The 25,629-nt window shown below is 36.6% G+C and overlaps 1 protein-coding gene across 7 annotated transcripts in view; it reads left to right on the forward strand.

Moving 5' to 3' along the window:
• Positions 1-25,629, forward strand: part of RAPGEF6 (Rap guanine nucleotide exchange factor 6) — a 190,318-nt gene that overhangs the window by 118,801 nt on the left and 45,888 nt on the right. For 4 of the 7 annotated variants that reach the window (XM_070415050.1, XM_070415052.1, XM_070415054.1 and 1 more), the window contains 5 exons: positions 2,145-2,348; positions 6,018-6,126; positions 11,373-11,613; positions 19,015-19,172; positions 20,520-20,534. In XM_070415050.1, coding sequence (XP_070271151.1) covers positions 2,145-2,348; positions 6,018-6,126; positions 11,373-11,613; positions 19,015-19,172; positions 20,520-20,534 — 727 coding nt within the window. The remainder of the gene's footprint in view (positions 1-2,144; positions 2,349-6,017; positions 6,127-11,372; positions 11,614-19,014; positions 19,173-20,519; positions 20,535-25,629) is intronic. The other 3 variants (XM_070415051.1, XM_070415053.1, XM_070415056.1) reach the window with 1 other exon arrangement.

The raw sequence follows: 25,629 nt of genomic DNA on the forward strand, positions 1-25,629 counted from the left end.
GTCTCAGCCATTTCTTCTTTTCTTCTTCTTCTTCTTTTTTTTTTATCCTCACTCAAGGAGTGAGCGTATTTTTCCTATTGATTTTTAGAGAGAGTGGAAGGAAGGGGTCAGGGGAGAGAGAGAGAGAGAGTAGAGAAAAAGAAACATGGATGTGAGAGAGACACACCGATTAGTTGCCTCCTGCATGTGCTCCGACCAGGGACAGAGATCAAATCTGCAACTGGCCCTTGACCAGGAATTGAACCTACAGCCCTTCAGTCTGTGGGCCCACGCTCTACCCACTGAGCACACTGGCCAGGGCTCAGCCCTTTCTTCTTCACTCCCCAGTTTAGGCCCTCATTTTCTTATGCCTGATCTGTTATAAAAGCCTCCTTATTTTAGTTCTAGTCTCTCTTCTAGTCCATTCTTCGTGGTCAAAAGATTGTTTTTGAACCACAAATGAGATGACTATTACTCTGTCAATAAACCAAAGTGTTTCCTACCAAAATAATTCCTCACCTCTATATTCAGGTCCCTCATCTACATTTTCAGCTTTTTTCCTTTGAACCCTTGATTATAGCCAACCAGGTTACTTTATATTCTTTTCCGAAGTTCTCTCAAGCTGGAATTCTCTTCTTCAAGTCTTCCAGATGTGCTTCAAGGCCTATCTTATATATATCATTTCTACATTAGATTTTCTAAGCCATCCTTCTGCTTGTGATTTCACTTGTTCTAAATATTCAACACCTAATATGATCGCCTCAAGGTGCTCACAGTAGCTATTTATAAATCCATTTTATTCTCCCTTCTATATATAAAATTTTGAACTGCAACCAGGTTGTCTTTGTTTCAAGCAACTGCCAATTTCAGGAAGAAATAATAATAGTAGTATAGCTGAGGAGTCATTGACTAAAATAACACCCAAAACCCATCACTCTCTATACGTGAACTTGGACAAGTTGCCTAAACTTTTGTGCCTCAGTTGTCTTATTTTATAGATAATTGTCCCTAGTTTGGAATGTTATGAGGATTATAATGAGCTAACGAGTGTAACAATCTAAGAACAAAACAGGCACATAGCAAATGCCCAAGAATTATTGTTATTAGTCATAGAGTATAAGTGGATTGAGTTGCATAAAGGGGGAAATTGGCAGACTTTTGTCCCTTTTTCTGTCCCTTAGTTCCTCTAGTCTTTTGGGCATCGTGTCTGCTGTATGCAAAATGGGAGATTGAATGGAACTGGGGAATCTGATTAAGAGGTCATAGAGGCCTCCATCATTTGGGTCTTCCAGTGCTGGGTTGAATAGATATTCAAGGGGCTAATGGAAGATAGAAGGGGCCTTAAAATCGTGGGATTCCCCCTCTCCCCCCCTAGTAATCAGCTAGTCATCAATTATTTATGGAATTCTACTTTATACTTCAAGGTGTTATATAGAATCAGAACAGGTGTAAGACTTGGTCCTTACCCAAGGAGTGAGCATATTTTTTTCTATTGATTTTTAGAGAGAGTGGAAGGATGGGGGCGGGGGGGGGGGGGGAGAGAAGAAAAAGAAACATGGATGTGAGAGAGACACACTGAATAGTTGCCTCCTGCATGCTGAAAAAACTTTAGCTTCTTGTTATGGATATGAGATTTATACATATTACACTATTTGAGAGTAGTTGGATATTAAACTGGTATTAAAATATAGAAGTTAGAATACTACTAAGTTTAAAGAAGATCTAAAATAATACGGGAATAACATTCTTGGGAGAGGTGGAGACATGACTGTCTTTGGATATTAGTATTTGGAAAGGTGGTTCAAGTCCTATAAGGTATTAAATAAATGTTTTAAAATGATTTGGGTTGTATATAACAGCCAGGAGATAAGCAAGATAGTACAGTAAGTATTAGGGAAGGTTTAAGAAATGAGTAATTTTCTTGTCATCCCCTTCTAAATGAGACATCACTTTGAAATCTTTTCTAATTTGTAATTGTCTAGAAGTTTTCATATTAAGAGATTCTTAACAGTGCTCTGGGGTGGAAGTTCTCCTTCACTTTTATTTACCCCAACTTACATGTTCTTTACTCTGCTTTAATTCTAATAATTTTAGGTCATTTTTGTTAAAGCCTATAGGAGTAGATACATACATTTGTATACATTTTTCCTTTTTCTACTTTCTAGAAAATGAATGGTCATCTCCGGTTATTGAATATTGCATGTGCTGCAAAGGCTAAGTGGAGACAAGTTGTGCTGCAAAAAGCCTCCCGGGAGTCCCCTCTGCATTTCAGTCTTAATGGAGGAAGTGAGAAGGGATTTGGTATTTTTGTTGAAGGAGTAGAACCTAATAGCAAAGCTGCTGATGCAGGACTGAAACGTGGTGATCAGGTAAGTCAGCAATTTTCAACCTTTTTCATCTCGTGGCACACATAAACTAATTACTAGAATTCTGTGGCACATCAGAAAATATATTTTTTTTGCCAATCTGACAGAAAAATAGATATAATTTTTATTAATTCACACTGACCAGTTATTGTTGTGTTGGCTCTTGTTATTTTTTTATTTGCCGATATAAGGGAAAAGAGGTAATGCTCCTGACTAAATAGTGAGGTATTGTGTGTCTTAAAAGTCGCTGAGGTAAGTGGATAATCGACCACTTAAATTAAAGCCTGCTTGCCCTGGATGTTGTGACTCGGTTGGTTGGGCGTCTTCCTGTGCACCAAAAGGTTGCTGATTTGATTCTCCGGCAGGAGGCAGCTGATTGATGATTTGTTCTCACATCGATGTGTCTTTTTCTACCTCTTCCTTCCTCTCTCTTGGGGGGGGGGGGGGGCAGCTTAAGTTTTTTAACTTAAAACCTTTTTTTTAATCCTCACCCCAGGATATGTCTCCACTGATTTTACAGAAGGAGAGAGAGAGAGAAACATCATTGTGGGAGAGAAACATTCATCAATTGACTGTCATATGCACCCTGCAAACCCGCAACCTAAGTACGTGCCCTGACTGAGAATTGAACTTGCCACCTTTTGGTGTACAGGACAGTGCTCCAAGCAACCGAGTCACCCAGCCAGGGCTAAATTAAAGCCTTCCTATGAGTGATATGTCTGCTACTTCTTTTGTCACCTACTATTTCTTCAAATAAACATGATCAATTTAAGGAAGTATTGTTAGAGCTTTTTGAGATGTGGTATTTTAAAGTGGCTTATTTTAAAATGTATTTGTCATATATCTATCACTTTTAATGGGAAATTTGATATAGTATGGCCAGAAACAGCATGGTTGTCTGGGCACTATCAACATGACCTTTTTGAATGGTCCTGCCCATCTTCTAAGGATTAGGAAGCTGTATATCTGGCAACTTCAAAGTATTTCAGAAAGCTCAGTATATGAGTTAGCACCCTTGGGAGGTCGGAAGGAGCAAGCACTTCCATTCATAGCACTCTAAAATCTAAGTGGCTTGAGATTACCATAAATGATGGTTTCAGCTTAAATAATGTTCATATGATAATAGACTACAATTCATAAGTAGTGAGCCAGGTAAGGGACTAGGACAGGGGTGGGCAAACTTTTTGACTCGAGGGCCACAATGGGTTCTTAAACTGGACCGGAGGGCCGGAACAAAAGCATGGATGGAGTGTTTGTGTGAACTAATATAAATTCAAAGTAAACATCATTACATAAAAGGGTACGGTCTTTTTTTTTTTTTTTTTTTTTTTTTTTTTAGTTTTATTCATTTCAAACGGGCTGGATCCGGCCCATGGGCCGTAGTTTGCCCACGGCTGGACTAGGGGAAAGGAGATACTCAGAGAAAGTTGGTAGGGATTTATTCTGTCCTTATAGGCATTAAGTAACTGTAGTGCGGCATATTTCAAAATCTGATTACTGACAACCTTATTACTAAAATATGCGATTCCTAGGCTCACATCAGTCCTATTAATCACATTCTCCAGATCTGAAGTCTGTGAATCTGTATTTTTAACAAAGCTCTCTAGATGATTCTTATGTACAGCAAAGAGTGGTTTCCCAAATCTAGCTGAATCACTTGGGAAGCTTACTTTTCTCCATTTTACAATTTTGGTTAGTTCATCCATTAATTGAGAAAGTAGCTTTATATTACTTTTAACTGAACCATACTATTTTTTAATTTTTTTTTTTCATAATTTTTGGGCATTCACATTAGAAGTTGTTCTGTATCTCAGAACAGGAATTCTCAACCAGGGGTGACTTTGCCCCCCAGGAGAAATTTGGCAATGTCTGGATATATTTTTAGTTGTCATGACTTGGGGATTACTACTGGCATCTGGTGGATAGAGGCTAGGATGCTGCTATACTGCCTATAACACCTCACAATAGAACAGCCCCCACAACAAAGAGTTATCCAACCCAGATGTCAATAATACAGACAGTTAAGAAACTCTGATATAAAGTTGTAATGATCCCCTTTTTTCCTTAAGGGGGCTTTTTAAAAAATTGAGATTTCTCAGCTTTACCTAGGATTGCTTATTAAGAATATCTAGTATTTAGGATCCTGGAGTCAGTATATTTATTATTTCAGGAATTTATTGTGAACACATTTAAGAATCTTATTCACAGAAAAAAGTACTGAAATCAAATTATTTCATTTCTGAGAGAAGAAAATAAATAATCATGCTTTTACTTCTTCCTTCAGTCCTCCCAAGTGTCATTGAAATTATCTGAGATTTTATATCTAGATTATTAAGTCGTTTTTTAACATTCTTCTTTAAGAATGCTTTTGACATTTGCATTAAGTTACATAATTTTATTATTTACTAGAGGCCAGGTGCATGAAATTCGTGCACAAGGGGGTGGTCCCTCAGCCCGACCTGTACCCTATCCAGTTCGGGAGCCCTCAGGGGATGTCCTACTGACAGCTTGGGCCCACTCCCCATGGTTCTCTGCTCTCTGCGGGGCCTGCCTGCTCCACACCATGGGATGGGCAAGCAGGCCCTGCTGGGTGCTGCCTGCGGCCCCCACTTGCTTGCTCGCGGGTCTGTGGCAACGGTCAAGCAGGCCCTCCCGTGTCTGCTGCCTCAGCTCCACTCCCGTCTCTGCTACCTCTGATCTGTTCCCTTCTCCGCCGCTTGGCTCCCTTCTGCAGTGCTTGGCTTCCTTCTACACTGTCTTCAGTCTTCACTGGGTGCCTGTGTATGCAAATTAACTGCCATCTTTGTTGGGTTAATTTGCATACTCTTCTGATTGGCTGGTGGGTGTAGTGAAGGTATGGTCATTTGGCATCTTTGTCTTTTATTAGTGTCAATACTAGAAGATCCAGTTCAGTATATAGACTAGATATTTTCAACTCAGGGAATTTTACTTCTGTGATTTTTTAATTTCTTTTCCTACTACTTTGTTTCTCACTCTTTTTGTATCCTTTGGGAATCTTTGTGTCAGTTCCTGAGATCTGTCCTCTGTGCTGCTTTCTTTTTTGTTCAATATGTTTATTTCTTTACCCCTTTCCCTTGGAATTAGTATTCTTTAAATACACTTCCTGTGTGATTCTGAGGCACAGCAAGTTTGAGAAGCCCTTCTGTTTGAAGTATCAGCAGTGTCACATGGAAAAACCAAATTACAGTTTGTGCTGCTTTCTTTTGGACTGCCTGATTCAGCAGTGGCAGGAAATGTTACTAGATATATTCAGAGTACCACTTTTATCTCTTTTAAATGCAATAAATTTTCATTTAGAATGTTTCATAAAATTTGTATGTACACACAGGCAATACTTTTTATGAACTGATGGCATGATTAAAAATTTTCCTTCATAAAAACCAACCTATGTTATTTTTAAAATTTCTCTAATATGATTCCAGAGAGAATGAACTTTTAAAAAATGTTTATAGTAGAGATTTGGGTAAATATAACAATATTGAGGAAAAAAATTAAACAGTAATCCCACTTCTCAGAGATAACCATTGTTCTCTTACAGGCACATTTTATTCGTTTCATTTCATTCACTTTTTTTATCATTAAACTTAAGGTTGCAGAGGTAACTGATACTGTTTCTGTCTTAATTTATATTTTTCAAATACTTTTCTGAAGATAATGGAAGTAAATGGACAAAACTTTGAGAATATTACATTTGTGAAGGCCCTTGAAATTTTGAGGAATAATACTCATCTTGCACTTACTGTAAAGACCAACATTTTTGGTGAGTTTTGTTTTAAAAATTGAGCTTTTTTTGTAACAGAAAAAGAATCATTATAATGTAAAGGAGAATAGTAAAATGTAAACATGTTTCTAGCTATTTGAATATTTTTAGGATCTTTGGTGTTGGGATATGTAGTATTTTATTTATATTTTTAGACTGAAAGGGAGGGAGAGGGGAGAGAGTCAGAGAGACATTTATTGGTTGCCTCCCACACATGCCCCAACTGGGACGGAGCAAACCGCAACTCAAGTACATGCCCTTGACTGGAATCGAACCTGCAACCCTTCGGTGCAGGGGCGGAAGCTGTATCCACTGACCATACCAGCCAGGGCTAGAAAGTACATTTTAAAACATGTGTACAACTATATTCAGTCAGCCATTTATAAAATGTCTAATGAGAAACTATTACATACTTTACTTTGTAGGAAGATACTGAGTAAGACTTAGAATGACCGAATGAAACTTAGAAATCAGAATTAGGTTTCCCCACCCTCCACCCCCTGCTAATGTGCAAATCATTCTACTTCTAATGTTTTAGCTAGGTCAGTGGTCAGCAAACTGTGGCTCGGCAAACCATGGCTTGTGAGCCACATGTGGCTCTTTGGCCCCTTGAGTGTGGCTCTTCCACAAAATACCGGCTCTTCCACAAAATACCGACTTCTGTGCATGGGCCACGAAGTTTCAATCGCACTGTACATGCGCACCCGCACGTGGTATTTTGTGGAAGAGCCACACTCAAGGGGTCAAAGAGCCGCATGTGGCTCACGAGCTGCGGTTTGCCGACCACAGAGCTAGGTTTCTGAAATAATAATACAAATGCCAGATTAGATGTTTCATGGAAATAAATTGAGTAAAACATTGAATTAAGCAGTAAATTATAAATTTATAATAACAAATTTGTTATAAAAAAAGTAGAGTATTTTTACATACTCTACTTTTATGTGAAAATGTTGATTATTGTGCCTGAAGTGTGTTTTGACCCTGTTTATATTTGATTGAACCAATGGCTAAGCCTGTACTTTTAGCTTAATCTATTTGTTGTTGAGTTTTTAGACATTTAGGAATGACTTTCTGTAGTTTGGTTTTATTAGATGCCATTGAGTTTCCCTGAAATTCTGAGAGGGGAAACAGTATAACAATTGGAAACTATCAAAGAAAATTTGAGTCTTTACTAAGTAGAGAGGGAAAAGTTTCTCATAGGTCCTTTAGGTTGCAGTTTGAGAAATAAGAATTGAATTTAAAAGCTATGCGTATGGAAAAGGAAGTGTGTCTATTTTTTTCCTGTTTGGCTCCTCTTTGTACTGCATTTAGTCATAATGAAAAATGAAACATGTTGTTTTTCCTCATTTCACTTGAGTTCCTTTTACTGAATTACCTCATGTGAAGTTATGGTAAGTAACTATCTATTTGCAATTCCTAATATTGTATTCATTAAGCAACAAATGAGTAAGTCTTGCCAGATTTTGGATTTCCTGGAATTTGGAACTAGTATCTAGAAACATCAACTTTTGGGTTAAACAAAAAGGGTTCTGATTTTGAAAAATGTGAAAGCAGAGCTTGCTCTATTACCAAGACCAAATTATTTAGTCTCTTCAAGCTTCAGTTTCTCCAATTCTGTGTTTTATAGGGTTCTTATACTCTTAACTTTTTGTACCTGGCACATAATAATTACTAACTGATATCAAATATTATGTATAAAAATACAAAAATAGTATAACATACTGGTTAACAACATGGATCTTGGGAGACAGTAAAATAGATCTAAAGGCTGCAATACTACTAATAGAGATGTCCTGTGGAAAAAAGTGACGTTGCTTTTGGACTTCTCTCTATTGCAGTTTTTATGCCAGTACTCACAGCCATCCGAAATCCTCCTTCCTCTAGTAGACAACCTCCACCTGATCCACATTTCATGTTTAGACACAGTAAATGTCTACAGAGAAAAAAACAGCTGGTATTCTCAGATGACATTCTTCCTGCTCTGGAATTTTAGTTCATCAGATCCTCTTGGCCTTCAAAACTTTCTAACATCTTTTAAAATCCCACCACTCAGATAATTTATTATTAGCATTTAAATTTTTTTAAATTTATTTTTTTGATTTCAGAGAAGAGGGGAGAGGGAGAAAGAGATAGAAACATCAATGATGAGAGAGAATCATTGATCGGCTACTTCCTACACACCCCACATTGGGGAACGAGCCCGAAACCCGGGTATGTGCCCCGACCAGGAGTCGAACCACAGCCTTCTGGTTCATAGGTCGACACTCAACCACTAAGCCACTCCGCTGGGGAGCATTTTCATTTTTTAATAAAAGTAATACACGGATATTTTTTGAAAATTAAAACACTAAAGAAAGATGCACCATGGAACTATACTGTGAACAGTATTCTTTACCTTTCCACATCAGTTCATACAGATTTACTCTTGTATAATTGTTATTGCATAGAATTCCATTGCATTATCATCGCAATCTATTGAGTTGATGTCAACTCAAATGTATGTTTTAGGTTATTACCAGTTTTTATTATTTACAATTATGTAATAAAAATTCTTTGTGCTTATCTTTTATGCTTATATGACACACCTATAAGTTTCTCAAAGTGGAAGCAGTTTCCAAAAGTTTACTCCAGTCTGCATACTACACTTCATTCATCAGTGTTTAAGAATGCCTCGGGCCCTAACCGGTTTGGCTTAGTGGACAGAGCATCGGCCTGCAGACTGCAAGGTCCCAGGTTCGATTCCGGTCAAGGGCATGTACCTTGGTTGTGGGGACATCCCCAGTAGGAGGTGTGCAGGAGGCAGCTGATCAATGTTTCTCTGTCATCAATGTTTCTAGCTCTCTATCCCGCTCTCTTCCTCTCTGTAAAAAATCAATAAAATATATTTAAAGAAAAAAAAATGCCTCGGCAGTGGGCATACTCAACTTTAGTTATTGTTGTATTCTTTAATAATGAGAGTGGTTGAGTACTTTTTCATGTGTGTTATAAAGTCTTTTTTTTTTTATTATTGGTTTTTAGAGAGAGGAAAGGAGAGGGGGAGAGAGAGAGAAACATTGATGAGAAAACAACACATTACTGGCTGCCTCGTGTTCCCTGACCTGGAATTGAACTAGCAAAAAAAACAACACACACACGATGCCCAACCAACTGAACCACACCAGCCAGAGCTATAAAAAGTATTTTATTTGTCCATTTTTATGCTGAGTTACTCATCTGTTGATACGTTTGAATGTCCTATCATTTGTCTTAATGGTTGTAAATATTTTTCCCAAATTAGAAACTACTTTATACACTGTTGAGTCACTTTACATACACACTATAGCCAGAATTATCTGCTGCCCATTCAGAGATTTACTGTTGTTCTTAACATTTCCTTTACCACAGGAACTTTGAAGTAGAGTTTTCCTCTACCTAGACACATTCCTCCTTCCCCTCCTGTTGCTTAGTTAAAAATCTACTCACTTTATTGACCTCTTCATACACAGTGACTTACTTAAAGAAAATTTTCCCTTTCTTGCTATCTCTATTAGTTTCTCTCATTATGTTCTCTCTGTCCCTTATGTCTTCTCTGTATTGTAGACTGTATGTTCCCCAATAGGAGGGCTCTGCAGACTTGTAGTATAGTACCTGACATATATTTACAGGTCGGCAAATATTTTTTGAATGGGTGGATATCTTGATTTTAGCTCAAAAAAGCATTTTTACCTTTACCACGTGGCTTAAAATAAAGTGAATATAAAAAGAGAAACTGAAAGGCAGTTATTGTATCTTAATAACTGCCTTTGTAAGCAGAGTATCTTTGAAAGGTGACTCCTAAAGATTTCCATTGTTTTGAAGGCAGAAATGTGCTCTTCATAAGCTTACAATATACTCTGGTAGTGTGAAATCATTCTGGTTGAAACTTTCAAAATGGTCCAGTGTTACAACTAAAAACCAAATTATTTATCGTGGTAAGGTGTCAGTTCTTAAGGCTTTGTCCATTTGAATCTTCCTTATTGGTCCTTGATGTTGTGGAAAACTGATTTATCCCCCAAAATAAGTGAAAGTATTGCAGTTCTCTGTGGTTGGGGTGTCAGTGGGCACATTTATACAGTTTACAGCTTGTCTTCTATGGAGGTACAGAGTAGTAGTGCTTAAAGTTATAACTGTTAAGCTTAAGTTCCACATCTCGTGGGGCTGAAGACCGACCCATATATTTAAAAATATGCAGCCACCATCTTTCTTTCATTCAGATCCCCCCCGCCCCCCAGGCACCACAAGTTTTTAGGAAAGTTTCCTTCTACTTTAGCATTTATCTTTTTAGTGTGTGTGTTTTTCTTCTAGCAGTTGATCTGTCTTATTTAAGAACACACATTTATTTAAACACCACCAAAAAAACTTTTCATGATATTACTTAATGAAAAAAGGGTGGCAGCTTTTTCTAACTGGAAATTGAGTCACTTAATAGCTTCTAAATATATAGCCTCTTACAGATATTTCTTTCTTTTTCCTGATCCCAGGGAGATAAAGCTCCTCTCACAAGTTGAAAAATTGAATCTTGGCAAAGAGATTGCTAGATAGGCAAGTCCCCCAATGCACGTGTATCCTCCTTAAGGATGAAGTAACACACCAGACTTAGCGTCAAAAGAAAGTTATCTAAGGACAATTGGTTTTTCACTCCAGACCACTGCAGTGAATGTTTATTAGTTGCTTTACTTTATTGAGTGACATAAGTCTCATGAGTGTAACATTGAGGAAGTTGTCATATGTTACCAAATGTAGTACTATTTATTTTTGGTAAAAACTGGTCAAGCAAAGCTCTTCCCATTTTTTTAATGGGTAACTTTTGCAAAACTGAGCCTAATATAGTACTTATATCTCCTCTCACCTTATCATTAGAAGTAACATAAATAATAGAATCTAAATATCTGTTTTAATAAAATCTGAGTTGATGAGCAGTTATATAGCTTATTTTCTAAATAGGAACCCCAGAACTTCTCAAACATGCTGACTGGCTGTCTACCTCCTTTTCATTTTCCTCACTTTTTATTTTTAATCACTCTTAGACAACATCAGCAGTATAGTCAGGTATAAAAACTGCAACGAGAGGTGGATATAACTGATTAGGGAAGGATATAAATTTCATGAATAAATAAGGCTGTGAAAGGTCAAGTGCTAAAAAGTGATTATTTATTCTCAAAATTTGCTGTTACTATAAAAGCTTTCTAACCTGAAGAAATGACAAGTTTATTTATTTATTCCCACAGTGTTCAAAGAGTTACTTAGTAGGACTGAACAAGAAAAATCTGGTGTTCCTCACATTCCCAAAATTGCTGAAAAAAAAAGTAATCGCCATTCAATCCAGGATGTACCAGGAGATATTGAGCAGGCACCACAGGAGAAAGGAAATAAGAAAGTAAAAGCAAATACTGTTTCAGGTGGAAGAAACAAAATCAGGAAAATTTTGGATAAAACACGATTTAGTATCTTGCCTCCCAAACTATTTAGGTATGTAATGCCATTCTCAGTCATATGGGCATTTTCCTGTTGACTATAAATTTTTTATTTTGGGGAAGTGAAATTTGGGTCAGTTTTGGTTTTTATACAATTAATGCATCATAAAATCTACACGTGATCCATAAATAAAAAAGAATAAATTCTGAATGTCTCCCATCTTTTCATTGAAGTTTCCAGTTTTAGATTATATAGTCTTCTATTAGCCTTCTTTTGAATTTTAGGAACAACTGCCATTTTATAAAATCTTTTTTTGTGGGGGAGAAGGGGGTATATTTTTGGTATAGTTTCAGTCCTTTTACCTACAAATTTGGACACCTTAAATCTTGGGACACATTCACTAATTGTAGGTTTTGTTTTTTTAATTAACTTTCTCTTATTGCACTGTTTATTCCCTCTTGAATTCTAATGCTGGCCTTATTAATCAAATGTATTTTTATTTCCAAAATGAGATGTCACTAAAACTGAGTAAAAGTTCAAGATTTTCTATGTAAATTAAGGTCTATAAAGTACTGATGAAATCAATCCACTGAAGTGTCATGACTGGAAATGAGTCTGGTATATATTATGTCTGTGTATATTCTACATTATCTACTTCTTTAAGCAATCACAAAAGTTCTAATCAAATACAGTACTTAAGCAGAGTAGGCCGGCACAGTCAAGGAAAAGAAGAAAAAATATTCAAACAAAACTTGCTCAAAGAAAATACTTATTTGGCTTCTGGTTCCTGGCACTATGACAGATGATAATTATCAAGCTGAAAAGAGGTAGTTCCTACCTCTAAGGAATTCATATCAGAAACCCTTTCACATTTATTATACATTAGGCACAATGTCCAGAGATAGAAATATGGAATGATAAATAGAACAAGTTTCTTGTCCTTCAAGAGTTGATTATCTAAAAGGGAAAGCAGGCCAATGGTGCATTAGAGGATGATAAATGCTTTGATAATGTCCAAAAGCATGAACAAGCCTGGTAAGTTTGAATAGATAGTGTGTGTATGTGTGTGTGCGCGCGTGCACACGCGTGCCTAAAGGTGAAGCAGGAGAGATCGGTAAGTGCTAGGTTATGAAGGATTTTTAATATTATGCCACAGATAAGGACTTTATTATATCTTACTAGGGAGCCAGAGAAAACATGATGTGATAAGATTTGTGCTTTTAGGAACTTCTCTGTTAGCGTGTTTGTAGTTTGGGGTTGAAGATGCAGCAAAATTAGCAGTAATAGCGAGGAGACTAATTGGGAGGCAACTTTGAAATAGGTAAACGTCAGTGCTCATCTTTTATGTCAAGATCTCAAAAGATTTCCTGATTGGGAAATGTTCTCCTTCTTGAAATGTTATTTCCAGTCTGGGGAACAAATTTGCTCTTCATTTAATTTGGGGCTCACAGAGGATTGAAACATCCTGAGCTCTGTTCCTGATGTCACTCATGTCTAGAAGGTTTATTATTCATTCCTTTCGGAATAACTGCTCTCCTGAAGCAAGTGGTCTATAAAAGTCATAACTTTAAAATAGCAAAGTTCTTATAAAATGAGCATACTGTAGCAGCACAGCAAACACTAAGAAAAGGCTTGTTCTAACAAATGAGCATCGAGTAAGGAGAATGTAAGAGGGCCAGCTCACACTGAAGAGATTGGGGACGATTTGGCATGAGCAGAAGTCACTGTATGAAGGCACTGAGGGAAAGGAAAAAGGATGGAGGACTAGAGGCAGAAAAGAGTGTACAAGAGGAGTTCCTCAGGAGGTAATGCCCTGAGTTCCATTTCCAGAAACCCTGGTGGGTTTGGTCTGGAATACATGTATCTTCCTTAAGTGGTTCCCATTTTCAACAGTGGCACAGTTGTGATATTTGTCATCAAAAACCAGAGTACACTGATTGTAACTGATTTTAGCTTGTTAACTTCACATTCCAACCAGCTATATTCAGGTTTCAGATAGTTAAGTCAATATCTCGTCTCCACAGTGTCTCCTTCAGGAGTAGGAATTGGTTACTCCACTTGGATTCCTTGCCAGACAGTTGGTCCTGTCCAGAAATGTCCACGCTTAGAAAAAGACCCTGAGTTCAAATAGCCTACAAGAGTTATTTTTACTTTTGGTTTACAGGATAAGTATATAAGAAATGCTGTTGTGTTTTATTGGTCTAATTGTGTTATGACTGTATTTCCAATAATAACCCTTCCTCCCTCATTAGCCTAGGTGGGTTGGGATTCAGATTGGGATTTAGATAGGATCATTTGGCATGGACCAAATATGCTCAAGGACATTTTGACAGGACCAGATTTCAAGACTGTTGGACGTACTGTCTCTATGGATGTTTTAGACAGGACCAAATGTCCACCAATCTTTGACTTCTATCTTTGGTTATAGCAGAGACATGGAAATGTCCAAGGAGCAATTAATTAAATATTTTCAAGCATTATTTCTTTATATTGGTACCAAAAAAAAGATCTAGTAGAAGTTTTACTTAAACTCAGAAGGAATTTTTTTCATTTATTACTTAACAAATATTTATTGAGTCTCTTGCTTTGTGCCAGTAGGAGGCTGCTGGCTATGAATACAAACATGAATAAAATGCTGCCCTTCATTTTAAACTGGCTTTCTCTTCTAAACATGTTTTGGTTAAGTAAAATGCTATTTCAGCCATATAAATACCAAGAAATAGATTATTTTAATAGAAATTATAAAGGTTTTCTATTGAAATCCATTTCGCAGAGAGAACTGATTTATTTTACTTTCCAGAGTGGCCATTTTTCATTTTTGAGAATGTATGTCATATTTCTTGACACTTAATCATTAAAAATGAATTTAGACAACCCCTTTTGTTATACATGCAAAAGAATCACTAGATAGAAAACTTCTATAGAAGAGTACATGAAACAGATGCTCTGCATCAATAATAATCAAGGACATACAATTTAAACAGGAAAGTGTATAATTAAAGATCAACAAAAAGAATAGTTAGGGCCAGAATTGATAACATCCTGTCCTATATAATAAAAGCCTAATATGCAAATCAACTGAACGGCAGAATGACTGGTTGCTATGACACACACTGACCACCAGGGGGCAGATGCTCAATGCAGGAGCTGCCCACAGGCTCCAGGCCAGCCAAGGTGAGTGCCAATGGGGCCCTCCGATCCCCCCACCGCTGGTCGCCCCACAGAGGGAGGCGACCAGCGGTGGGGGGCAGGGCTGGTGAGTGAAGGCAGGTGCCAGCGGGGCCCCCGATTGCCCCGCTGGTCGCCCCACAGATCGGCCCTGATTGCCAGCCAGGCCTAGGGACCCTAACTGTTCATGAATTTTGTGCACCAGGCCTCTAGTAGAGTAGATAATAAGCTTGGACTGCTGTGGAAATATAAAATGATGCAACCTTTCTGTAAAGCATTTGGGCAGGTTTTTTATGAAGAACTTTAAGAAGGTTCATACCTTTGATTCAATAATTCCATTTCTAGTAATAATTAAATTCAGGTTAATTTATGGATGTTCTCAGTAATATTATCTATAATAAAACAAAATTGGGAATACCCTAAATGTTCAACTACAAGCAATTGGTTAAGTAATTGTGCTATGTATACTGCAAAACTGACTAGAAGACAAATGATTGTGGTTTTTACTAAGGTGTGGTTTTTATTAGTAATTTTTTCTTCCTTACTTGCTTGTTTCCTGTATTTTTTAAGTTTTCTACTTTGAATACTTGTTTTTTAATGAAAATAAAATGAGTTGAATGCCCCAATTTCTGAACATCTCCTATGTTCCAGGACTCTGGAAAGGGCACTTGGTCTCTGCCTTTTGCAGCACACTTCTCTAAGAGTAGAGGATAAGTTGTCAGAGAGAGACTATGAGAAAGAACGTCTACATCTGTGAAATGAGCAAAAGAGAGTGAATTCGAGGAAGGAACAAATAAGAACAGATACTTCTCAAAATCCCTAGCCATGTCATCATTTTAAAATGCAAGAATGCTCCTGAAAATTAGAAGTTAAAAAAAAAGTTACTGATTTTGAATAACATCTGTAGATTAAGACATAGCAATGTGGTTTATATTGACCTGAGATTATTTCACAATTCAGGAACTCTGATCTCCTATGTTTTTAATCACTCAGCTTTTATTTTGTTTTCTTTAATCACAGATTGTCTAAGTAACATCTTTATATTATTCATTGTAGCAGTCCAAGAAATAGACTGCCTTATTTTCTTATCAGAAATTATTGTTCCTCCTCATTTCTTGTCAGCATATGTTCTTTTCTTTCAATATTGGGATTATTTTTTATTTCATATTGATATTTACATTGCCTTTTTAGTTTCATAATATAAAACTAAAATATACTTTAAATAAATTTAGTGTCAGGGAATTATTAAGGAATTTTTCAAAACTGTCTTGTTTCTATTACTGCATCACCTCAGGAGACTGTTTTGGTAAGAAATGACATAATTACTTGCAAATAGGCTTTATTCGGCTTCCAAACAAGCATGGATATTTTGCCAATCAGATACTATTTCATTCATGTCATAGCATGAGTTGTACTTAACATGACTATAGTTTTCATTTATACATGCTCACACCTTAATTAACATGGATTTGTAACCAGCTTTAAAGTATTATAACTGGGGGCGGGGCCGGGCAGGAAAAAAATTATTATAACTGTACAATGTCAAATCTATTGCTTATTAAAAAGCAGAATTAATGTTAAATAAGATCAGTAAGAGAGTTAAGAACTTAGAATATTTTGTACATTTCTTAGTCTCTAAATTTCAATTTATTGCAGCTAATACAACCTATTTTAATAGAAAATTGAAACATTTTAACATTGTTAAAGTTGTTTTTAACAACTTTTAAGAGATTAGTAGGACCAGCTACTAATCTCTTTTAACAGTTTGCTTCCTTGGATTCAGTTATTTGACCCTCTGTGTCCAAAAACTGGCAGGTTTGTTTTCAAAAATTTATAAAAGAAAGACCATTATATTTTTTAAAAGTATCGTATTTCCTACATAATTTAAATTTTTGCCAAATTACTTATTAAGCTGTAGATACTATATCTGTGAAAGGCCCCTGCCTCCTTTTTTTCTCTTACCTAATCTTAAAACATTTAGCTCTGATCTTCAGGGAAACACACCTAATTTTTTTTTTTTTTTAATATATTTTATTGATTTTTTTACAGAGAGGAAGGGAGAGAGATAGAGAGTCAGAAACATCTATGAGAGAGAAACATCGATCAGCTGCCTCCTGCACATCTCCTACTGGGGATGTGCCCGCAACCCCAGGTACATGCCCTTGACCGGAATCGAACCTGGGACCTTTCAGTCCGCAGGCCGACGCTCTATCCACTGAGCCAAACCGGTTTTGGCAACACACCTAATTTTAAGGAGCCAATTTAACACAAACTCAAAATACTTATTACATAAGATATTTCCTTTGCTTTATCTGTTAAATTAGACTGACTTCTCTACTCAGGGAAACACTTTTATTTCTATAGTGCCTTTACCTGTCATACCCACCCTGACCCCTACTGTATTGCAGGGTGACTTGCTTAAAATCCTTTAATTTTGGTAAAAATACTTCACCAACTTCTTAAAAATAGGAACCCTATTTTTCTTTGTGCCAGATGTTCACCTACATTGCCTAATTTAATCCTTAAAATAATCCTGGGAGATAGTGTTATTCACATTTTTAGATGAAGAAATCAAGGACTAGAAACAGAAAAGTCCCTGAGGTCACACAGCTAATAACCCAGGTTTGTCTGACATAGCTTGCTCTTGCTGTCTTCTGACAAAGCTTACCTTTGCTGTCTTCTATGTCTCCATGCTTTTTCCTGACTCCTCTGCTCTCTCTCTTGTCCTGGCTCTTTCTTCTTTGTTTCGCTATTAACACTCCTTTAGTTGTTTATTTAACAGTCCTCTACATTTCATCTTGCATAGTTTCCTAATCTGCCTAAATCCTATTTTTTTACTCCCAATATATTCTAGATGTATCCCATATTACTCATTTTTCATTAATCCATTCCATGCTAATAGGTAAGTATTCTGTAATATCTCTGTTTGTATGTGTAGCAAGGTCTAGGTAAAATGCATTCAATAAAATTTAGATGAAAATTAATATTAACCTAAAGCATTGGTTTTAACATAAGCATAATCCTTAGAAATAAGTGGTATTTTGATTATTGATGCTGATGGAAACTTTTCCTTTTTATGGTTATTCCATGTTTGGGTAGGACTGTTTTCCTGTGTTTTATAGGACTTTCGCAGTTATCTAAAAGTTAAGTGACAGTTATGTTTCTATGTTTTTATTTTTCACTTAGAGTTGTTTATGTAACACTTCTAAATATTTTAAAGGAAAAGTATTTTATTTGCTTACATATGGCCATTTAATTGATACTTGTTTTTTAAACCTTTAAAGAGAATTAACTTTCAATAACTTGTTTTCTATTCTGGTTTTGATGTTCTCATTTAGGAAACAGACAAATAATTAGACTTGAGAGATCACCAAAGAAATAATGTGCCCTTAGAATAAACATTAGAGACTATAAAGTTCTTTTCTTCCATTTTTGTATCTGGTCCTCCTTTCCCTTCTTTTTTCTGTTTGTCACTTTTTTTATTGTTGTTTGTTGCTCTTCTCTGTGCCATCTTCCTGTTATTTTTTCTCTAGTGATGATTTGGACAGTGAGATTATTCATATGTTTAAAGACCTTTCTTACTTTGTCACTTGAACCTGGCCCCACATTGTTTTTTACAACTTTCCCTTTCTTTGGTTTGGGTTTAGATTTAGACCCAACTCCATCCTTTGCTTAGACAGTGGTTCTCAACCTGTGGGTCGCGACCCCTTTGGCGGTCGAACGACCCTTTCACAGGGGTCGCCTAAGACCATCCTGTGTATCAGATATTTACATTACAATTCATAACAGTAGCAACATTAGTTATGAAGTAGCAACGAAAATAATTTTATGGTTGTGTCACAACATGAGGAACTGTATTTAAAGGGCCAGAAAGTTGAGAACCACTGGCCTAGGAGGTTTTGAAGCTTTTCTGTTAAGGGAGAGAACCTTGCTGTGGTGTTGGCTGTGTGTTGTTGGATACATATATTGGTATCCATTGAAACTGGCAGATCTCAAAGGCTTCCTAAACACTCGGGTTCAATTTCTCTCCCCAAACCATTTGAAACTAACATGACTATTTCTCTATGAGGTGGTAGAATTACTTAGATGTATAAGTTACATTTTATTTGTCATTGTTAAAAGCATTTTATTGCCATTTTCATTACTACAGTTGCCCTTTTTTAAAAAAATTAATTGTTAAAGTCACCACTTTGAATTGGTTCTATATGCCTTAGTGCACGGAGAACAGTAATGTTTACTATTAGAACCCTCAAATACTTTAAAGTGATATATGACATTCTTTTGAAGTGACGGAGGCCTGAGCCAATCACAAGACGACAGCATTGTGGGAACGAGACACTGTAGACACAGTCTGGCTATAATGCCTATTCCTGGAACACTGTCATCTAGCAGCCCAGATCTTCTTCAGCCTACTACCAGCATGTTGGATTTTTCCAATCCTTCAGGTGATTTTCTGTGTGATTTTTTTTATAGCAATATTGTACCAAATGGACAAATAGATGGTTAGGCCTTGTGCAACAAATGCTAGGTTTACTTGCAGACTTCCTTCCCTACCTCTAGATTATGACTTAATTCAAAAAGTTAAAGAGAAGAGTTTATCTTTTTGTCTAAGCTGAAGTGATACTTCTTCTACAACTTTTTCTTCTTCCTCAATACTGAACTCAGATGTTAACTCATTGGGGAAGCCCAGGTCCCTTTGTAATAGTTAGTCCCGCCTTTTCCAGAAATCTCTAGCGCGAAAATTTTTGTTGTCTCTCAATTGCTTGTCATAAGAATTTATTTCCATATCTGTATGTTTGTGTGTTCCAGAGTAGTACTTCTTATTCTGCATTTACAAGTAAAATATTTTCACATTATCAAAGCACAAATTAAATACAGTATTCATCCATGCATATCTCAGAGATATTGCAAGTTTGATTTCAGACCACCACAATAAAGCAAATATTACAGTAAAGGGAGTCATAATCTTTTTGTTATTGAAAGATCTTGCCTTCAGTTTGTAAAAACCCAGCATCTGTGAAGCTCAGTAAAGTGAAGTGCAATAAAATGAGGTCTGCCTGTATTTTCATAAGACCAGTTTTTAGGGACATATGATTTATAGATTGAATGATCCTATGGCTGTATTTTTGCCACCGGAATATGTTGAAGTGGGATTAAGACGATGAAGGGTGGGTTGTAGGGAAAGGAGAGAGAAAAGAGGGATGTTGGGGATTTGGCTGGGGGGAAAGGGGTGGAAGAGATTGGAATTTTAAAATTTAAAAACTATAAGCCTCATGGTGCTAAAATTCAGAATTCCTAAGAGGAGTTGCTACTAAATTTTATTTCAAATTGATTCCATACTTTTCTCATTGAAAACATAGTGAAAGGATTGAAGATGCTTTTTAAAAATCTATTTAGAAAAGATCTGTCTGCAAAGCTTAGTCTGCAGCAATATAAATGACCACATATAAAGTAGGTATTTAACTTATAAATTATATTTTTAAACTCCAAAATGTGCAACTTTATGAAAGGCTTTTTATGGTGCTATTTATATTTATGTTGAATAAAATGTTCATTATCAATTAATTTTAAATTCAGCTCCTTGAATTATATACGACAGCACTGAATTTTATGTATTGCAGTACATATATGACATCAGCCAAATTTAATTAACTTGATCTATCTATCTCAGCCATGTTTATGCTGCATGTTTCAAGTTACTAGAAAGTGGGTAAAAAGCTACAGACCTGTTGAATAGTTTGCTTTTGATTGCTGACCTTTTTATGGTTCTGCTTTGTTTTTGTTGCCTACAGCTGTTGGTTTTTACTGTAAGTATTTTGAAGATTCTATACTTTTTATTGCTTATGTGTATATGTGGTATTTTATTTTTAAAAATCAAATGTGAAAGAACTGAATGAAGCAGAAAGAACTTTTCCATCCACTTATAAGATTGCCACTGTAAACTGGCATGTATTCTTTTTTAATTTTATTTATTTATGTTTTGCACGTGAATTTTTCCTTTATTTCAAGAAAAGCGATTTTAAATATAATAATGTTACATGCAATAAACAATATATTTCAAGAAAAATGATCTTAAATATAATGTTACATGCAGTAAACACTAATTACTCAAGAAAAATGATCTTACATATAATACATACAATAAACAATACTTCAATAAAAAAATTTAAGTATAATATTACCAAAACTATACTAACATAGTATAATATCACAAAAGTTGTAGGAAATATTAAAAATGCACAAATAACAGGATTACTTCTATTATATTCTAGAATATTTTTCCACCTCTGGCTCTATTTTTGTTGATCCGTTTATGTTGTTCATTATATTCCACAAATGAGTGAGATCGTATGATATCTATCTTTCTCCAACTTCCTTATTCACTTAGCATGATGCTTTTAAAGTCTATTTTGTTAGATATGAGTATTGCTACTCCAGTTATTTTTCTTTTCCATTTGCATGGAGAATTTTTTTCCATCCCTTCACTTTCATCCTGTGTCTTTTGTTTTGAGGTGGGTCTCTTGTAGCCAGCATATAGTTGGGTCATGTTTTTGTATCCATTCAGCTACCCTACACCTTTTAATTGGAGCATTTAATCCATTTACATTTAGGGTTATTGAGAGGTACTTACTTGTAGCCATTTTAATTCTGTATAGTTAGGTTTCTCTGTTTCTCCTCAGCAATCCCTTACAGCAATCCTTTTAGCATTTCTTGTAATGCTAGCTTGGTGGTGATGAACTCCTTTAGCCTTTTTTTTGTCTAGGAAGCTCTTTATTTGACTGTCTATTTTGAATGATAACCTTGCTGGATATAGTAATCTTGGTCTCAGATCCTTGCTTTCCATTACCTTGAGTACTTCATGCCATTCCCCTTCTAGCCTGTAGAGTTTCTGATGAGAAAGCAGATGTCAGACTTATGGGAACTCCTTTGTAGGTACCAATTTTCTTTTCTCTTGCTGCCTTTAAGATTCTCTCTTTGTCTTTATTTTTTGGCATTTTAATTATGATGTGTCTGGGCATGGGTCTGTTTGGGTTCTTCTTGTTTGGGGTTCTCTGTGCCTCCTGAACTTGTGTGACTTTTTCCTTTACCAGGTTAGGGAAGTTTTCTACCATTATTTCTTCAAACACCTTCTTTATTCCTTTCTCCCTTTCTGCCTCTTCTGGCACACCTACTATTCTAATACTGTTACGTTTCACATTGTCCCACAGCTCCCTTAAGCTGTCCTCCTGACTTTTAATTTATTTTTCTTTTTAATTCTCTAATTGAGTGCTATTTTCAACTCTATCTTCTAATTTACTGATTTGATCCTCAGCTTCCCCTAATCTGCTGTATATTCCTTCCAATGTGTTCTTTATTTGTGTTATGTCATTCTTTATTTCAGACTGTTCTTTTTTCATAGTTACTATCTTTTTTCATACTGTTGAGCTTTTTAACATCATTACTCTGAACTCTGTTTCACATAAATTTCTTATCTCTGCTTCATTTATCTCTTCTTCTGGAGAATTCACTAGTTCTTTCATTTGGGGGTTGTTTCCTTTTTGGGGGGGGTTCTTTGTTTCCTCATTTTGGTTGTCCATTTGGTTTGTGACTATGTTTTAGGTAGATCCTCTATACTTCTCAATCTCTAGTGCAGGACAGTGTTAAAGGCTGTTTCTGACTAATTGGATCAGGCAAAGACTCAAAGCCTCCAGAGACTGGCTCTGCCTACAGTCTGATAGGATTCTGACTTGAATTGTCCGCCTCCCCTTCCTTTACCCCCCCTCCCCAATAATCCTCAGGTGTGGTGAGAGTTTTTTCAAGGGGATGGGGCAGTTGCTTCTGCCTGGAGGCTAATTTTACTTTTAATCTCTTAAGTGGCCTCAAAGCAAGGTGTTTTCCAATAGGGTGTGTCGACTGTCTTCCCCCAAGGCAAGGCAGATGTCTATACGGGAAAGATGTCCTCTGCTATGTGAGGGAATGACTCAACCCAGGAAACTTGGGGTGTCTGCCTTCTTAGCTCTATCCCCCAAGTCCCCAGTCCTGGGTTTTTCTCTCACAGCTCCAGTCTACTTCACCCTCCCTCTGCCAGAGCACAAGGTGGGTGGCTCCATAGGGAATTTTTGTGCATTGGCCCTTTAAGAGGGTGCCTGAACTTTCAGCTGCCACTCCCTGGCAGACAGTATGCCATCACTTTTCACAGCCAGATGTTATGTGGGTACCCTGCTCAGTTTGGTGCTGTCTGCTGGGGAGCCCAGTTTCGGGATTCGATCCCAGATTTCTCAGTGGCTCCCCGCCCCTCCCCAGCTGAGACATCTCTCCGGGACTTCAGTTGCTGTCTGTGAGTGCCCAGCCAGCCCATTCACGCCTCCGCCCCTCCTACCAGTTTCTGTTGGGTCTCCACCTTTGGTCCTTGGGTATCAGGGTTCTCTCCTGTGAGTTTTCCATTCATTATTCAGGAAGGCTTTCTGTATTTCAGCTGTAATTCCAGCTTGTTCTGGGAGCATGTCCGTGCAGCATCCTCTTCCTCTGCCACCATTTTTAATCTCTCTCAGCAGTTTTGAGGAATGCTGGTCATGCACTTTGAAGAAAGTCCTGGAGAATACACTTGGTGGCCGCTCAGGCACCAGTGCCTTGAGAATGATAGAGCTGCGTCACCACATCAGGAATCTTCCTCATCTCCTCAACTCTAGGGCACAGCCATAGTTCCACATGGAGAAGAAGAGCTAGGTTGCAGGTTCGATCCGGGGCCCAGGACACCTACAAGAGGCAACTGATTGCTGTTTCTTTCTCACACTGATGTTTCTCTTTCTCTCTCTCTCTCTCCCTGCCCCCACTCTGGCATGTTCTTTTAGTCACTTCCTTTAAGCATATATGTTTTTATATTCATAGCATTAGAGTATACATGCTATTCTAAATCGTGAAGTGTTTTCTTTTGTTTCTGGAATTTTTGACCTAATTCAAGATGAGGCCTAAAATAATTCAGAGTGTGGCTAAAAGGATTTTGAAACTTCAGAATTTTTTTTCTGAGTTTGTGTATGGAACTTTTGCTTCTTTTTCATGTAATAGCACAGACCTTTTTATTTTATTTATTTATTTTTTTTATTTTTTAAATATATTTTATTGATTTTTTACAGAAAGGAAGGGAGAGAGGTAGAGAGTTAGAAACATCGATGAGAGAGAAACATCGATCAGCTGCCTCCTGCACATCTCCCACTGGAGATGTGCCCGCAACCCGAGTACATGCCCTTAACCGGAATCGAACCTGGGACCCTTCAGTCCGCAGGCCGACGCTCTATCCACTAAGCCAAACCGGTTTCGGCAGCACAGACCTTTTTAAAAAAATTCTTTAATATTTAGTAAACTTCAAAATCCTTTCTACATTGCAGATCTATTATTTTAACGGATTTTTGGTTATAAATGAACATATAATTAGTTTTTTAAAAATCAAACTGTAGAGAAAGGATGGAATATAAATGTCTTCACTCCCCAGAATTAGCAGTTCTTCATTTACTTGCATATCCTTCCTGAGATTTCAGTACATATAAAATGTGTGTATCATTTCCTTCACCCCAAATGATATGCTGCACTATCATTTAGCCCATTTCACTTAGCAATATAACTTGAATACTTTTCTGTGTCAGAATGCAGAAAACAGCTAATAGTATTTCATTTAACCAGTCTTTTAGTGGACATTTAATTTAGAGTGTCGCCTTAACCTCAGTGTTTATATATCTTTACATGTTTTATATTTGCATTATTATTATATTTTGAATTTTGTTTAAAAAGATCATGTGGAGATTTTTTTTTTTTTTTCTTGGCTTGCAAACTTAATATTTACTATCTGGCTCTTTTATACAAATTTGCCACTCCTTGATCATTGGTACCTTTGTACCACTGCTTTGTGTTTTCTTTGTGACACTCTTCACTATATGGCATGTCTTATTTACTTAATGGTCTTGAACCACCACTTCCTCTCTTGAATACAAGCAAATCCCTGAGAGAAGAGGCTTTGTCCTTCTCATTTATTACTGTGTCTTTATCACCTGAACATTCTTGGCACATACTAGAAACTCCATAAATGTTAATTCAGCAATAACAATTTAAAGCAGAAGGAAGAGGGAGTCTTTTTATTTTTATGATCATCTTAAATACAGAAAAAGTTCTCTGATTTTAATGTAACCTCGGTGTCAGTATATGCATTCTTTATATATCTCATTTTCTTTTATTTTACTTAGGCAAGATTATAGATAGCACTCTACAGATTTTGCCTGGGGGTTAAAAGTCCAGATATCTGAGAATCCTTTTCTAAAATTTATTTACCTATCAGGATTTTATGAATGAAGTGGGAATTATAAGACTAATAAATGCTGTACTTCTCGATTCTTTTAAAATGTCTATTTTGCACTTACAGAATTATATTTTTAAGTGTAGTCTAGCTCCAAACCTAAAATTTGAACTGATTTAACTCATATTTGGTTGATTCAACTTGATTCTAGCCTCATATTTACCATTCATATAATCAGTTAATTTTTGAAGGTCTGCCGCGTTCCAAGTATTATGTTTGGCATGTATGATTTTCTCCCAGTAATAAACATGTTTGTAAAGAATATATATGTATTAGACATGTAGCACTTCTAAAATAAAAAAAGATTTACATTGACACTGATATTAGTGCAGAGAATTCTTCTCTCTATCTCTGAAATGTTTTCCAAGTTGGTATTTTTATTGGCAAATTCATCAGGGTTTGTCTTAATCCTTTGAATAATCCCATTTTCGGGGTCTATTCTGGAGGTGCCCATTTATGATGCCCAAATCCCTCATACATGACTATACATCAGTTTGTTGCATGGGGGGGGCAAGGGGGAGGAGCGTGTGTGTGGCTTTAACAGAGTATGACTTTTTTACACCGTTAGCAAGATACAC

The sequence above is a fragment of the Myotis yumanensis genome, unplaced genomic scaffold (assembly GCF_028538775.1).
Source record: "Myotis yumanensis isolate MYYU_CA2020_CCGP unplaced genomic scaffold, mMyoYum1.0.hap1 SCAF_5, whole genome shotgun sequence".
Taxonomy (NCBI): domain Eukaryota; kingdom Metazoa; phylum Chordata; class Mammalia; order Chiroptera; family Vespertilionidae; genus Myotis; species Myotis yumanensis.